This window comes from Macrotis lagotis, chromosome 8, assembly GCF_037893015.1.
Source record: "Macrotis lagotis isolate mMagLag1 chromosome 8, bilby.v1.9.chrom.fasta, whole genome shotgun sequence".
In the NCBI taxonomy this organism is placed as follows: Eukaryota; Metazoa; Chordata; class Mammalia; order Peramelemorphia; family Peramelidae; genus Macrotis; species Macrotis lagotis.
Genome location: NC_133665.1, coordinates 169,150,884 through 169,168,951, shown reverse-complemented (window position 1 = coordinate 169,168,951; position 18,068 = coordinate 169,150,884). Strand labels below are relative to the sequence as shown.

Genomic DNA, 18,068 nt, shown 5'->3' with positions numbered 1-18,068 from the left:
TGTCTACAGATCTCATCTTTTTGGGTTCAAACCTGTTTCAGACAGTAGTTGAGCAAGTCACTTAACCCTGCTGGCCTTGGTTTCCTCTTAGGTAAGTGAGCTGGGGGAAGGAAATGGTCAACCCACTCCAGTATTTCTACCAAGAAAATCCCAGATGGCCTCACAGAGTCAGCCTGTCTAAAAACAACTAAACAACAAAGCTACCGTCCATGCTGTTTTCCCTGAGAGATTGCAAGTTCCTTGAGAGCAAGAATTGTTTTGCTTTGGTGTTTGTACCCTATCAACCAACCAACCAACCAACCAATCAATAATTATCGGGATGGACCAGATCACTGCCTTGTCATGGCAGAGGGACTTGTGGAGCTCAATGAAACTATGAATTGCATCACATAGGAATATCCAAGATGAACAGTGGAGTGTTCTGACAAAAGATGATTCCCTGGGGAAGAAAATGGCAAATGATGCCAATATCTTTGCCACAAACCTCTATGAACAGCACCAGAATGCTAAAAGAGATGCTTTTGGAAGATGAATCACTCAGATTGGAAGGTTCTGGCATGTGATGGTCCATGGGGTCACTCAGTCAGACATGAATGAACAATATGTGCCAGACAGTATGCTAAACATTGGAGATACAAAAAAAGACAACCCCTGTCCTCAAGGTGCTTACACTCTAATGAGGGAGACAACAAGGAATAAATATGTGCAAATTGTATACAGGAAAAACAGGAAGTAATTAAGAGAAGGAAGGCTTCTTGCAGGAGAGAGAGAGAGAAAGAGAGAGAGAGAGAGAGAGAGAGAGCTGAACTTCAGTCCTGAATTCAAATTCTACCACTGGTATTTACTAGCTCTGTGACCCTGGGCAAGTAAATAAAATTCTAAGCTTCAGTTTCCTCATTCAAGAAATGATTATAATCTGTAGTTATCTCCCTTACCTCATTGCTGTAAGATTCAAATGGCACATTGGTTTTACAAAATTTAAAGTAGTATTTAAAGTCAATTTTTATTAGCTATTTTTATATTGAATGGGGTTTAACCAGAGATCATTTCTGCATAATGTAATAACAATCCTGATGAGGAAGAAAAATGGAAGTCTGAAGAGGTTGATGAGAGAATTCACTCATACTTAAGAGTTTTTATAAGTCTTGTAGGGAAGAGGTAAAGTGAGAATGAGCAATGGAAAGTGAATATGAGAACATAGAAAGTTCTAATAAGACATGTCAGGGATTTTGCTAATGCTCAGAAAGGGGTGAGGTGGATGAGGAAAGCAGTCACCAAAAGGACATCTTTTGAAGCAACATTGGGAAAAGAACAGTTATCAAAGAAAGGAGATGACTGTTGGTCAAGGTGAATGGTAGAATGATAACTGAAATAATCTTGTACTTTTTAGGGATCATAGGGCAGAGCTGAATAGGGCCCAGATGCCATCTGATTCTATTCCTTCATTTTAGAGCTGAAGGAACTGTACCCGGTGCTTTGCCCAGTCACATGGGTAGAGATCTGGAGTGCTAAGGGATGGGATTTGAACCAGGCCTTCTGGCTCCTTAATCCAGTCTTCTTTTTGTTGTCCATGAAAGAATATAATCAACTTGAGAACAGGGATTCTTTTGTTTTTGCATTTTCAGCATAGTGGTTGGCACACTAGTTACCTGATAAATGTTTGTTGAGTATTTAGCGGTTTTCTTTTTTTTTTTTTAATAGGGTTTCTAAACTAATCAGGGGAATGCCAAAGATATCATTTAGCTAGATTTTGGCAAAGTATTTCACAAAGTATCTGTCCAATGTAACTATTATGGCTCACAGAAAGCCAACCAGGATGGTTTTTTCCCCCTGAGAAACTTTCCCTCAATTTATCACATACAGACATTTGTAGGGTAGCATTGTTTCCAATGTTCAGCAATTTTCTATACTTAAGCACAAATCTTAATTCTGAGTCCAATTTTGTCTCGCCATAAAGATCCAGCCCTGGTGTCCAGAAAAAACATCTATTGAATTAAGTGTCCAAAAAGAAGACCAGGGAAAAGACCCAACAATTTCCCTCCCTGGGGAATTAGAAGAGCAGTTAATGTGATTTAAAAAATCTGTAACCCATCTCAAAGGAGAAATTTGGAAAACGACTGGAAACATTTCCTTAGCAACACAAGCCTAGCAAGCATACAGGGTTGCAAATGGTTGGATGTGGTCACTGTATTTATTCATAATAGGTTTTTAATAATGCCTTAATAATGGAAAATAACACATACATACATGGAGTATAATTTTCCCTGAAGTTTTGCTTGGGCTTGGAGAAAACGGTCCAACCTTTCCTAATTTCTTTGGTCCTTGGAGTCAGGGAAAGAAATCTCAACCCAAGGGTTCTATACGTGATGGCCCTGGTGATACAGTCTTCCTTCTGGTCGGACTGGAAATGCAGAAGGACAAACACCAGGTCTTTGGCACATCCATATCCGGGAGAAGTCTTGCACAGTTCATTAATGAGAAGTGATCCTCTTGAACTCCACAGACTCTTTCTGAGAATAAACTCTGATTCCTTTGGACATCCATGGAATCTGGAGTGGTTCCAATGACCCAGGAGGCCCAAAGATTAGGATATGGGCAAGGATATAAATAAAAATAGACACTATACAATATACATGACCCACATCACTGGTTCTGTTCTGTAGCATGCCACCCTTTACTAGTCACTGATTTTACACTGGTCAGTGGGGGAATGCTGGTAATTAGCTCATAGTTTAAGGTTCTATTGGCAAAACCTTTGATCACATTCTTTTTCCTGAAATTCTGCAATGTGGCAGCTCCATCAACCTCCATTTTGATTTGCAGGGAAATCAAGGCACCATGGGCAAAAGCAAAGTAGTGAGTGATAACAATAAAAAAAGGATGGATTCTACTCACTTAAATACAAAAAAGTAGATGTTCACAATAGGATAAACATTTGATCATTTGAGTTTGATGAAAATGATTTCTTTTGTTTATCCCAAGCTTTCCTTCCATTCTTCCATTTTCAGGTCTATGTTCTCTATTCTAATCCTAAACATCATTGAGAAACATACATTAGCACCAATACTGTTGTTTTTCATAGAGAGCATTTGAAATTGAACATGGACTTGACATTGTTAAAAGCCTGTATATTCTGTGTGATACCAGTCTGTTAATTGTTGCTTAAAGTACAATCAGCTATATTTCTCTAGAAACCATTCCATTAAAATGCCAAAAAAATATAGTAAAATGTGATTCATGTAGCACCTTAAGAAGGGTGTGGTTTTGCCTTTTTTTAAAAAAAAATTACAATAAAAAAGTAACAATACAAACAATGTACAGATCAAAGGTAAACCGTAATGTACCGTGAGAATAATACAGGAGCATTTTGTCACAGAACTACATATGATGTAGAGTACGTAAAATGCAGTAGTTTGACTGCAAAAGATAAGATAAGCACAAAAGCAGCCGCAATAGAAACATTTTACGTACAAAAATATTAAATCACAATAAATAATTTTAAACATAAATATTAAACTTTACATCATTAGGATATTCCACATATATATATATGTTTATATACACACACATTCATACACACAAGTCACCATGCACACACACACACACACACGCATACACACACACAAACAAATGTAAGGTGGAGGTATTGCATTATGATCCTTCATCCATCCCATAATAGTTTCCTTTTTAGAGCACCTGTAAGAAAAAAAAACAATAGATATTCTTTTCAGTGTATGCTGATGTTTTGTAAACTTTAAAGTCTTCTAATGATGATGAGGATGATGATGACAAGTGCCGGCACTTACGTATCATTTGAAGGTATGAAAAGCGCATTAGAATATTATCTCATTTGATCCTTATAGCTATCCTGGGAGGTAGGAGCTAATATTATTCTCACTTTACAGATGAGGAAAGTGAGGCAAACAAAGGTTATTTTAAAAGATGTACATGCTTGTATAACCTATCAAATTGCTCGCCATCTTTGGAGGGAGGGGAAGAGGATAGAATTTGGACCTCCAAACTTTAAAAAATGTTAACAATTGTTGTGATTGGGAAAGAAAATAAAATATATAACAAAATATGTTTATGTATGTATTTTTGACATAGATTGATAGGTAATATTTTAGTGGTATTCCATTATCTTTTTTTGTTATTGTTGATGTCATTTCAGCTGTGTCTGACTATTCATGACCCCATTTGGGGTTTTTTTTTTTGGCAGATCCTGGAGTGGTTTGTCATTTCCTCCTTCAGCTTATTTTTTTGATGAGGAAACTGAGGCAAACAGGGTTAATTGATGCACCCAGGATCACATGACTCATATAGTATCTGAGACTGGATTTGAACTCAGGTCTTGCTGCTAGTGGATAAGATGCCTTATCCACAGTGTAACCTAGCTATCCCCATGGTCCTCTTAATTTGCTGTTGAATATGCAACTACATCTATTTTTTGGAACTTGTCCCCTCTTGGGGGGAACCAAGGTTATTAAGCATCCAGGGGAATTGGAACATACTCTAAGAAGCTATCTGATTTAAGCTGTTGTTGGACGAGAATTTCCTCTCTAAAAAAAGTGCCATTTGAATCTCTCTCCCTCCAAACACTAATACGATTTTGCACAGCTCTCACAGGGCATCCTTCTGAAACTTTCACTGAGAGCAGTGACTTCTGTTTTCTGGGCCAAGGAAGACTAATCTAGCCCTTCTTCTCCATCTGACAGCCAGCTCATCTGGAAGGCTTCTCCATTTTCAATGCTCCAACTTTTTTGAATTGCTCCTTCCATGGGGCGGTTTCCAGTTTTCTCAAGTTCCAGAGGCTTCACTCTTCCCCTCTGGGGGACAAATGGTTGAGGGAGTGAGGGCATTTGGAGGAGGAAAAGGCTACCCTGCCCTCTCTAATGAATAGATTATCACGATCATAAGTTGTAAAGTCATACATCTGATCTCAAAGAGGTCACACAGGTCAGGCCACATGGTGGTATGGCTAGGATTTGAGTCCAGACCCTCTATGCCTTTATATCTAATGTTTCTTCCACCACACCACATTGCCACTATAATGGCAAATGGTCTATAAATGGATGCAGACTCAGAAAGGGGAATGCTACAGTCATGATCTATTAAATTGCAAGCTTCCTGAGGGCAGGGACTGTGTCTTCTCTCTTTGCACAGCCTCAGTTCCTACATTTTCAAATGTAATTTAAAATTTTAATTGCGTAGAACTGAATCAAGTGATCCTGGGTGTGGAAAGGTAGAATATTTTAGCCTAGGAGAACACGGTGGGGAAGGAGTGGGAGTGAGGAGAGTGAGGGACCAGAAGGAAAAACAAATAATATCAACAAAAAACCATAACTACTGACTTAGGAATTCACAGACGGGTATTATCCAAATTATCCAAAATCTCAAATCCTCCCCTTCACCCTTGATCCCCAAAGACAGACCCAATGACAACCTACCGTTGTCAAAGCACCCGCACCTCCAGGCCAGTTCCAGAAGATGGTGTGCATTTCCCACAGTATCCACCGCATTTTCCTGTGACTTTGGTGCCATCCTTAAAGGAGATGTATCATGTTAGAGAGCTGCTATGGTGGAATAGTTTGCTCCCGTGTAGGGATGGAAATGCCCAGAAACTATTCCTGCTTTCTTTTTTTTTTTTAAAGATCAACTTTTCCTGAAAGAAACCTGCTAAACAAAGAAATCAAACACCCATTTTATCAACAATTTTAGTGAATCAGAAGAATCCCATCTGCAATCAAACTGAAAGAATAAAGAGTCATTCTCTTAATCAATCAATTAACCTGTCACTGATGAAAAGTGCTACCCACTTCCTAATAGAAAGGTGATAGATCCAGAGAGCAGATTTACACACACACACACACACACACATTTCATCTGTAATTGTGGTAATTGTGTTTGGTTATTGCATTGAACAGTCACTAAATCTTTCAAAGTTGAATATCTTTATAACACTGATTGTATAAATTTTCTGGTCCTCATTTCCTTCTATATCAATTAAGAATTATCTTTATATTATAGTCTTCTCAGGTTTCTCTGAGAACATCCCCTTGACCATTTTGTACAGCTAGATGGTGCAGTGAGGAGTCAGGAGGACCTGAGTTCAAATGTGACCTCAAAAACTTTTTAGCTGGGGGGCAGCCAGGTGGCGCAGTGGATAAGGCACTGGCCCTGGAGTCAGGAGTACCTGGGTTCAAATCCAGTCTCAGACACTTAATAATTACCTAGCTGTGTGGCCTTGGGCAAGCCACTTAACCCCATTTGCCTTGCAAAAATCTAAAAAAACCCAAACTTTTTAGCTGTGTGACCTCGGGCAAGTCATTTAACCCAGATTGCCTCACATCCAGGACTATCTCCATATCTGATTCCTATCTGACCTCTGGACCCCAATGACTCTGGAGGAGAAAATGAGGCTGGTGGCTTAGCAAGCACTCATTCAAATCTAATTCATGTACATGTCATGGCATTACCTCCTTGATGTCATGATCTTCCTCAAGAATGAAGGACAACCATCATTCTTGAGGAATTTATTATTTATTATTATTATATCATTATTATCACATTCATATACCATAATTTGTTCAGCCATTCCTCAAGTGAAGGACAGTTTCCAGTTTTTTGCCATTGAAAAAGGAGCCACTATAACATTTAGAGTCAAGCAGATCCTTTCCTTCTTTGAGGATGATGGGATTAAATTTAGTAAAAATCTCAAGAGTCCACTGAGTCCAACTCACCCTCTATATGGGTGAATAACTAAGGCACACAGAGGATAGATGACTCTCGTGAAGGATCACAAAGCTAGTAAATGCTTAAGTTGGATCTGAACCTAGATTTTCTTGATGCCAAATCCAGCCCTCTACTCACTATACCATATAGCCTCTAGGTTTTCTTCTGAGGTATGCACCCCTTGGCTTTCTGTCTTTTGATGGAAATGTTCCATTTTTCTTGTTTTGTCTCCCCCCCCCCATCAGTGACGTTCTTATTGTCTAAAAAAGGGGGTCAGGAATTGAAAGTAATCAGAAATGGGGTTCTCTTTGCACACCGGTAGTACTCTTCCTTTTCCTAGTCTCCATATTCAAAATGATTTCCATTTTCTTATTCATACCTACCTATCAAAAAGAGGAAGCCTAGAAGAAATAACCAACCCTGTTGGCTGAGTTTTCTGATAAGTTAGGGGAATGCAAATGGTCACTTCTGAAAAAGATGATTTTAGAGAAATCTGGAGAAAACTTGTATGAACTGATGTAGGGTAAAGTGAGAAGAACCAGAAGAATAATCTTCACAATAAAAATAACCCTAGGGGCAGCTAAGTAGCCTTGGAGTCAGGAGGACCTGAGTACAAATCCAACCTCAGACACTTAATGATTACCTAGCTGTGTGGCCTTGGGCAAGTCACTTGACCCCATTGCCTTGCAAAAAAAACTCCTCAAAAACCCCCAATAAAAACAACCCTGGAATGATAAACAACTTCAAAAGAGCTAAGAATGCTGATGAATACAATGACTATCCATGATTTCAGAAGACCAAAGATGTAGCATGCCAACTACCTTCTTTCAGGTGATGGATTCAAGGTATAGATGAGAAAAATATTTTTGCATATGATCAATTTAAGAATTTAGTTGAATAAATTAAGCACATTTACTTTTCCCATGAAGTTTAGAATAGTTGTTCTTTAAAATTTTAACATTCATTTAAGAAAATTTGGAATTCCATATTCTCTCCTTCCATCTTCTTCCCTACATGTTTAAAAAGACAAGCAATATGATAACCCTTACATGAAGTTATATGAAACATTTCCATATAAACCATGTTAAAAAATTACAAAAAAAAAGAAAATGAAAAAATTCTGCTTTAATTGGCAACAGAGCTTATCAGTTTTCTCTACAGATAGATAGCATTTTTTCATTATGGTCCCTTTGGAATTGGATATGCCTTTCTTACTTGATTATCATGACAATATTTCTATTACTATGTTCAGTGGTTCTGCTCACTTCACTTTGTATCAGTTCATATAGGTCATTCCAGGTTTCTGAAATCATTCTCCTTATCATTTTTTTTTTGGCTAGGCAATAGGGTCAAGTGGCTTGCCCAAGGCCACACAGCTAGGTAATTATTAAATGTCTGAGGCCGGATTTGAACTCAGGTCCTCCTGACTCCAGGGCTAGTGCTCTATCCACTGTGCCACCTAGCCACCCCACTCCTTATCATTTTTAATAGCACTATAATGTTTCATAGATTACAAGTGGTTCAGACATTCTCCAATTGATGGACATCCCAGCAATTTCTACTTCCTTGTCACAATAAAAAGAAGTGCTATAAATATTTTTGTGCATATAGGTAATTTCCCTTTTTCTTTGATCTTTTTGGGAGATGGACTTAGTAGCAGTATTATGGGGTCACAGAGTATATGCATGGTTATATAGGTTGTTGGTTACCATACATATTTGTTTTAAGGTTTTTCTTTTTTCTTTCTTTTTTTCAATTGGGGAAAAGGAGAGAGAAAAAATAAGCATTGATAATTTTTTTAAAAGTTCAAAAAATTTTAAACGGTCATTTTTGAGCCCTTACAGAAGAAATCACAGCAGCTTAGAAATGGACAAGACTTTGGAAGAGGTCTAGGTGAACTCAAACCTAAATTAAAAGTCCCTTCTGCCACAGTGTCCAACAAGTGGTCATCCAGCCTCTGTTTGAAAAGCTCCAATGACAGGGAATCAATACCTCCCAAGGCAGCTCAGGCCATTTTTTTTTGAGACCTATAATTATTAGAATTTTAGTCCTTAAATTAAGCCTCAATCTCCTTCCTCAGGCATAGAAGGAATCTCATTTTCTGAAAGGGGGTGCATGTGTGCATGTGATTCAATTCCCACCTTCTCCAAGGAGCTTTCCCTGTCTACTACACTTTAATCAGGCAGTAACCCCTACCACTTAGCACTTAATTATATATCCATAATCACAGAATTGCAATAATTACTCCTGATTTCAGAAGTCCGCGGTGGCACATGGGCTGCCATTAGTTCAAATTCTAGTTCTATTTCTGCGAAACCATACTTCCCACCCTTCCCCTACTTCAATTCTCAGTGTTTTTTTTCATTCCATTAGATTATTATGTTTTGAACTTATATTTGTGTATGTTATGAACCCCAGCAGAATATAAGCTCCATGGCAGTATGTATTTGTACATCCCCCAGCATCTAGTGTGTTGCCTCTGTTCTAAATAAATTTTTTGTTTCATTTAAGTAATCAAAGTCATTTAGATGTATTTGCTTTTGTGATGTTCAGTTAAGCCTTACTAATTTTGGACTTGATAAATTTGGAATTCAGACAAGAAGCTTGTTTCAGTGTACTTTTGCATTAATTGTGGAAGGAAAAAAAGATTCTCTGAGCAAATGGATAGAATAAATGAGATTGAAAGGAGATCAGAAGGAAAAATACAGTTTTATAACACTGTGTCACTCTATCCCTTATGCCTTATCATCTATTTTCAAAAGTTGAAGAATAGAAAACTGCCTGTCCACCTGTCCATTTGCTCAGGAAGAAGAAAAAATTCAGAACCAAATGAGTAACTAAGTAATCTAGAGTTGATTAAATCCAAAGATCTCAGTTAGTCACATGACAGCTCACTATTTGACAAGAACAGTAGGGAAAACTGGAAAATCATTTGATAAAAACTAGATGTTGATGAACGTTTCACACCATAAATCCAGATAAGCTCCATACAGGCACATGACTTACATATAAAGGTTGACATCACTAAAACATTAGGTGAGCAAGGAAGAAGTTACCTGACAGATCTATGGATGGGGACAAGATATAAAGAGAATCAAGGAAGATAAATGGACAATTTTTCTTACATAAAAATTAAAAAGGTTTTGCAGAAAACAAAATCAATGCAGCTAAAATTAGAAGAGAAGTAGACAAATGTGTATAAAATTTACATGGCAATTCTTTTCTGACAAAGTTCTCATACCTAAAATAATGGTTCAAAATTTATAAGAATGAGAGCCCCCTTTATTTGAGAAATGATCAAAGGCTTTGGAAAAAAATTTTAAAGGAAGAAATCTAAGCTATCAATAATTGCCTTATTAAAAAAAATCCACTTCTAAATCACTAATAATTAGATAAATGCAAATTAAAACAATTCTAAGGTACTGCCTCCTACCTATTAGATTGACAGAGTTGACCAAAAGATATGATAAATGTTGGAGGGACATAGGGAAAACAAGTATATCAGTGCAAAGTTGAGGGAGCTATGAAACAGGTTCAGTCTTTTTGGAGAACAGCATGGAACAATGACCAAAAAACTATTATACTCTGTACACTTTTTGACTCAGTGATACCACCCCTAAGTCTATACTCCAAAGAGATCAAAGAAAAAGGAAAAGAATTCCTATATACAAAAATATTTATAGCAGCTGTTTTGTGAGCTTTTGTGAGAAATTGAGAGGGTGTACATAAACTGGGAAAGGATTTAACAAGTTATGACACATGAATATTCTGGAATATGATTGTGCTGTTAAAAATATTGATTGGGACAATTTTAGATAAACATGGTAAGACACAGATGATATGAAGCAGAGTGAAGGAAGTTCAGAAGAATAATCCTTACAATAAGAAAGAACAATTACAATTACATTGTTTACCATATGAATCATGCTCCCCACCTCCTGATAAAGCAAGAGATTCATAAAATAATTTGAAAATTATTTTATAAGATTGGTGTTTATTTTATTTTTTTAAGGTTTTTGCAAGGCAATGGGGTTAAGTGGCTTGCCCAAGGCCACACAGCCAGGTAATTATTAAGTGTCTGAGGCCGGATTTGAACCCAGGTACTCCTGACTCCAGGGCTGGTGCTTTATCCACTGCACCACCTAGCCATCCCATGTATGTGTTTATAATAGTAATTTTGCTCTCTTTCGCAATGAGGAAGGAGGATGAAAAGAAAGTAGATTTTCATTTGTAAAAAAAAATTTAAATTTAAAAATGTGAATTTTTAAATGAGAATTCTTATATATACAGAGAAATTCCCATGGCTAAAGAATACTCATTGTTCAGACTATGACATGTAGTTAGATGGACAGCCCAGAGTGATGAGTCTATATCCTGGCAGCTATATCCTGGTCAGATACATTAAAGGGAAAATGAACTGGGCCCCAAATGAGGAAGAGGAGAACAGGTTGGTGTATATTTATTTTTTTTCTTCTTCTTTTTAAAAATTTTAAAGGCAATGGGATTAAGTGATTTCCCCAAGGTCACGCAGCTAGGTAATTTTTAAGTGTCTGAGGTCAAATTTAGACTCAGGTCCTCTTGGCTCCAGGGCTGGTGCTCTATCCACTACGCCACCTAGCTGCCCCTGTACAGTGTTTTCAAATGACTCCAAGTTGTTCAATGAAATAGAAATCCATGTTTGTAATATCAGTATCCTTTAGGTAGGTAGCTAGTCTGTTGGATTTGGGAAAAAGGAAAACAGGAATTTGAATCATATCATATTTATTATATGCTTGACCTAGGTCACTTAATCTTTCTCAACTTCAGTTTCTTCACTTTACAAGTTGTGAATCAAATGGGATATTAAGGGTATATATAAATATTTATTATTATTATTGTATTGCTCTGTAGCTTTGAGTTATTAAATCCCAGTTTCTTAAAAATTAAAGTTGCAGGTCAGTCAAAGGACTATGAAAGAGTAATGGGCATACATGGGCATCTTACTACCTCACTTTCACTCATCTCACCTTTCCATTCAGTTGCCAAGTCTTGCACTTTTACCTTGATTAGATTTTCCTATAGGACTCCATTCTTTCTCACTGTAACTCATGCTCCACAAAACATTCGTATAATTTTCCTTTAGCACAGATCTGACCATGTCACTCCCTTATTAATTTTTTTTGCAAGGCAATGGGATTAAGTGACTTGCCCAAGGTCACACAGCTAGGCAATTATTAAGTGTCTGAGGCTGGATTTGAACTCAGGTTCTCCTGACTCCAGGGCTGGTGCTCTATCCACTGCGCCACCTAGCTGCCCCTCACTCCCTTATTCATTAAACAAATTTAATGAATGAGGTCACTGTGGCTCTCTAGTGCCTGTGTAATAAAACACAAATGCTTCTGTTTGGTTTCTACAAACCAGCCTCAATTTACCACAACATCCTAGATGATCTAGCAAACTGATCTTTATACGTCTCATTTCATTCTCCGTCTCTGACATGGTCCTGGATGTCTCCAATGCCTAGGCTACGCTCCCCAAGTTACATTCGTTGACTAAAACAGCTTAATCCATGGTCATGGATTTTTGGATGAGGTGAGGGACTAAAATTGCCTTTCCTTTCCTATTCCAAGTTTGTTCCTTTCTACCTTCTTGAAAACTCGGAAAATCAGAGAAAACAGTACCTAAAGGACAGTCAAATACCATGGCCCAAGATGACTGCAGAACTGCAACAGCTGCCCTTCAAAGATATGATGCAACAACAACATTTACATGGTACTTGAAGATTTGCAAAGTTCTTTAAATATTTTACCCTCCTAGCAAACTGCTGCTATTATTCCCATTTTACTGATTGGAAAAATGAGGCAGACAATTGTTTAACTCCCCCCAGAGACACATAACTACTATGTGACTGAGAGAAGATTTGAACTCACATCTCCCTGACACCCAAATCCTCACAAATTGGAGGTAGACTATGGGATAAAATGGAAAGACAATAGTTTTGGCCTGTCAATTATTGTGTAATCTTAGGCAAGGAATGGAAACTCTCTGATTCTTGCTGTTTTCATCTTTAAAGCAGTTCTTTGGAGTTCTAAAAATACGATTCTACAATGTTATGATCCAATAAATACAGCAATGGAAGTCTGGAAGAACTGGCTTCAAAGGTCACCTCCAATACCTCTTATAGTTTGTCAATCTCAGTTTCCTCATCTGAAAGATAGTCATAAAAAGATCTGTAGGACTGACCTTTCAGGGGGGCTGTGAGGCTTCAATGAAAGAATCCAGGAAACAAGAACATTTATTAAGTGTCTATTATAAATGCTAAGTACTTTATGAAAGATTGTAGTAAAGTGTTTAGCCCACTTGAAAGCATCAGTTACTATGCATTTGGCATCCCTGGAAAACCTCACCTGTCAGCATCCAGGCAACCTAGTGCCCTGACACCCCATTTTTGTTCTTTTTTTTCCATTATTCTATTTTACCAATGTTCACAAAAGCAGAACTCCATCCGCCTAATTACCCGCATGTCTGGATTGTGGGCTATTTCCTGCTTTTAGCTTCATGGTTAAGCGGCTCCCTTAATTATCCAAGGTTGTTCACATCTCATTGAAGAGTTTGCCACAGGAGAAGCTTGATTAGGGGATATGGGGAAGGGGGGGCAGCAGTCAGGGCTTCGCACTTGATTTAATTATCAAATTCTCTTCTCAACCTTCTGCAAAATGGTTTGAAAGGTGGTGCAGGAGAGGGAAAAACACATTATGCTAACAGAGAGGTGGGGTGTGTGTGTGTGTGTGTGTAGGGGGAAGGGGATGCTTACCGGTGACTTTTTAATTTCCGAGACAGCATAGTTCCCTTGTGAGACCCATCTGGATGCATCTGTTAACGACAGGCCGGTTCCATAAAGATTGATGCTAAAGCGTCCCTGAAACAGACGGCCAAAGAAAATTCTCAGTTCAGCCAGACTTTGTGGGCTACACAGAAAGACGGAGGATGGAGCTAGGGTCTTAAGGGTGTAAACACAGACCATTAGGTCCCCCATTCTCATTTTATAAATGAGAAAACTGAGGATCATAGGTTTGTCCAGAATTTATATTCATGTCATTTCTGATTCCAAGGCCAATGTTCTCTCCATTGAGCCCATATCCCTTATTTTGAGGATGAGGAAACAGAATCAGGAAGGTGAGCCAATTCACCCAAGGTCGCACAGGTTGGAGGTGAAGGAGATTGGCTATGAACCCGGGAACCTTCACAGAAGAGGAAAGTGAGGTTAGAACTAGTTAGTTGTCCTCCTGTATGCACTGCATCTGCCGTATGAGGATTGGGATCCCTCCATCAGATGGTCATTGGAATTATGTCTCCACTCTTTGGACAATATAGTTTGCATGATGGGGCTGCCTGAAGGCACCTTGAGGAAGAAGTGTCTTCTTGCAGATGGCCAGCAGAGGGCACCCTCGGCCCACCCATAACAGCTCAATGACCAAAGACAATTGGAGCCCTGTTAGGAACCAGATCTGCCCCATTTAGTCCAAGAGCCCATGGAAGGAGCTTCAGATCTCCTAAAAGGTCAGAGGATTACACGCCCGGAGCAGAGGGAGACCTGAGAGGTCAAAGGCTAATCTCTTTGCTCAAGATCTCCATTCAAGTCATTAGTGGCAGAGATGAGGCTTGAACCCAGAGCCAGTGAGTCCAGCGACTTCCCACCCTTCCGTGCCCAGCCAGGGTTCCTATTTGTTCTAAGTCAAATGACAATCCTTTTCACATCTATGACTTAGCAATAAATGCTTGGGATCCATGACCTAGGGAGCCTTAGAGATGACCCAGTTCCATTTCATCATTTTACAGAATGAGGAAACTGAGGTCCTAAGTGATCAATGGATTTGCCCAAAGTCACCAAGTAACACTCAGTAAAGGGCTGCATGGCTCTTTAGGATTTTCAAAGTATATTTCTCCTGTGATTCTCACAGCTACTGTGTGTGTGTGTGTGTGTGTGTGTGTGTGTGTGTGTGTGTTCACACACACACGTGTGCTATTTTTATTTCCACTTTAGAGACAGATAAACTAAGACTGGGAGATATTAGTTCACATTGGAAGTAGATGACCTGCAGGTCTTCCTGACTCCAGATTCAGCGTCCCAATCCTCTGCTGCTGCTGCATTACCTCTCGGAGCTTCACCTGAGATTCTGGCTTCATTGTTGAAACTAATTTGTACCAAGTGGAATTATAAACTCCATGAGCACAGGGGATGTGTCATTTTTGTATTGGGATTCACAAAACCTAATCCAGTGTCTTACTTAAAGCAGGAGTTTGTCAAATTTAGAAAATCTAGGTAATAACTTAAAAATCTGAACTATTTTCTGAGAATGATCTTAATTATTTGTAATAAAATCCAGTATTATAAACATATAAAATTATATATATCATATAACTATATATCCTTATATATGATTATTTTAAAATTATTAGTTATAGAGATACTTATCTCTGTCCATCTATCTATCCATCTCTCTATCCTTCTTTTAAAATAATTTCATCTATGCAGATTTCCTACCTTGCTGGGATGTCCTTCTTCCTCCTCACTTTCCTCCTCGCCTCTTCTCATGACTTGCACCAAAGCCCTCTGATCACTGGTAGCTACTAAATCAATCCTTTTTGATTCAGGGTTGGAAGTCCCATCTGTTCTACAAAGCCTTTGCAATTTGAAACCTAAACTTTCTCCACCTTGCCTGTGTCTCTAGGCATGCTGACGGTGATCTGAAGGAATGGGCAAGTTCCTTCTAAAAGCCAATGACTTCGAACGAGCTCAGATCACTGTGACCTTGAGTAGCCCTGGTGGCCCGCTGAGATGGCCTCTGTCCATTGGCAGATTGGCCACGCTTCATAACCCTCTGAGGGGGCCATTTGGTAGATATACCCTTGAGCAAGGAAAAGGGACATTTACCTTATTGAAGAAGGTAAGGAAAAAGTTTAGGCATAAGTAAGCTTGGATTCATTTTATGTGATGCATTTTAATTCATCTCATTCTTGTGACAGGATAGAGTAGTGGAAAGAGTCATGGGAACCCGGTTCATACTCTGGCTGGATTTTATTATCAATTTAGAGCCAGAAGGGACCTTCAAGGTCATCTAATCTAGTGGGGCCAAAGTCAAATAGAAACAGAATTGCTAATCCATACATAAGAATCCCTGAGGGGGTTTTAAAATGTAACATGTTTTATTGTTTTGCATTTTTATTTTGGCTTTTTCTTAATTTTCCATTTTTATTTTATATTTCTCAATTATATTTTCATTTGGTTCAAGTTGCCCTTCGGAGGATTGTGGGTTTGTCCCATTTGATTGGGTCCAACTTTCTTATTTTATAGATGAGGAAACAGAGTCTACTTAAGCAAGTTCTGCCCATTCACTGTACCAGGCCAGATGTGAACTAGCCTGGGAGATTGTAACTTTTTGTGTGTTATGGGCCCCATGGGCAGTTGGGGGAAGCTTATAGACCCTTCTCAGAATGTTTCAAAATCTATAACACACATAAGATTTATGAAGGAAACGGATTACTTTGAAATTCCAAAAGAAAAAAAGAAGAAAAAGGAAAAAAGTTCAAGAGACAATCCACCAACCCTAAGCTAACCTCCCCCGGGCTAGGTGGACACCAAAGTCCTTTCTGTGTCTAAATCTATGAGTCTATGGCCCTTTCTTGAGCATCCGTTTCCTCATCTGTAAAATGAGAGAACTGGGCTAGGGACACTCTAGGATGCCCTCATCGGCCTCAATTTCTCCACCTATAGAATGATTCCACAATCTCTACGGTCTGACTTTGCTCTGTAATTCTGGTGCCCTGGTCTGTCCATGGAGACCGTGCCTACAGGACATGTTTTCCAAGTGCTTGTGTCAGCCACGGGCAATCTGCTGAGTTCTTTAAATGGCCAGGGCAGCAGAAAGTGGGTCACTCACATCAGGAACAAGCTCAAGTATAGCAGAAGGCAGTTTGGACAGCCCAGTTTGGGCAGAGGCTCTTCAAAATGAGGTCACATCTGCTCCGAACAGTATCCAAAGGGAGCTCTGTGGCCTGTGGCCCAGCTGTGCCAGCAGAAAGGGGCCCATTAGGTATCCCAGCCTTAAAGAACTCAAAGGTCATTATGCCCCCAATTCCAAGCATTGATGGTGGACTTAAATCCTCTAAGACTTGGATTCTATTCCTACCCATTCCCACATGACTGTCAAGACTTTAAAAGACCATTCCCAAATGCAATTGCCAGTTTAACTCTCCCAAGTACAGTGGAAAGAAAACCGTATTTGATGTCAGAGGGTCTGGTGGGACTAAATGTGACACCTTGGGCAAGTCACTTAACCTGGCCAGGACTCTGTTCCCTCACATATGAAATAAGAAAGGTTCCCTTCAGTTCTAAATCTCAAAAGATTTTACCTACAAATTTATTTGAGAAGTTGTTTTTCCTCTCCTAAAATGACAGATAAAAGTTTTTACTAAGCTTTTCCTGGTCCCTCTCACTTCTAGTGCCTTTCCAGGGAGATGGCTTTCCAGCTCAGCTCCATTTCTCGTATCTAATTATGTCCACATGGTCTCTTCCACATTAGAATGTGAGCTTCCAGAGGGCAGGAACATATTTTTACTTACTTTAAATGCTCAGCCTCTAAAATAGGGCCAGGCCCACCTGGATGCCCAAGTATATAAAATGCTAGCTATCATTATTATTTTTTTTTAGGTTTTTGAAAGGCAAATGGGGGTCAAGTGGCTTGCCCAAGGCCACACAGCTAGGTGATTATTAAGTGTCTAAGGCTGGATTTGAACCCAGGTCCTCCTGACTCCAGGGCCGGTGCTTTATCCACTACACCACCTAGCCGCCCCTATCATTATTATTAAATGAGATATTGTGTACAGGGTTAATTGGTAGCTATTATTCTTATCTCATTGAAGCAAAAGGAAAAAACCCCATTAAGAATGCCCTCAAAATCCCGTTATCTTATTATGTCATTTTGCCATCTCTTATACTTTTTTCTTCCTTAAGTATATGATTTCTCTCTCATCACATTCAACTTAGATCAATGTATATATACCATAGAAGCAATGTAAAGACTAACAGTCTGCCTTCTGTGAGGGGAGTGAGATTAGGGGAAAAATTGTAAAATTCAAAATAAATAAATTAATTTAAAAAAAAAGAATACCCGAGAGAGGGGGTAGGGAGCTTAAATCTATTAGAAACTTAAATGCGGGGTGTCTAGGTGGCACAGTGGATAAAGCACCGGCCCTGGAGTCAGGAGGACCTGAGTTCAAATCCGACCTCAGACACTTAATTTCCTAGCTGTGTGGCCTTGGGCAAGCCATTTAACCCCATTGCCTTGCAAAAAAAA

General features: G+C 38.9%; 1 protein-coding gene across 5 annotated transcripts in view; it reads right to left on the bottom strand.

Annotated features, from left to right (window-relative positions):
• Nucleotides 1–156: 156 nt before the first annotated feature.
• ADAMTS9 (ADAM metallopeptidase with thrombospondin type 1 motif 9) overlaps nucleotides 157–18,068 on the bottom strand; it is a 190,898-nt gene continuing 172,986 nt past the window's right edge. For 3 of the 5 annotated variants that reach the window (XM_074198810.1, XM_074198811.1, XM_074198815.1), the window contains one exon: nucleotides 5,454–13,630. In XM_074198810.1, coding sequence (XP_074054911.1) covers nucleotides 13,400–13,630 — 231 coding nt within the window. In that variant the 3' untranslated portion in view covers nucleotides 5,454–13,399. Of the gene's footprint in view, nucleotides 3,697–5,447; nucleotides 13,631–18,068 lie in introns of those variants that run through there. The other 2 variants (XM_074198812.1, XM_074198814.1) reach the window with 1 other exon arrangement.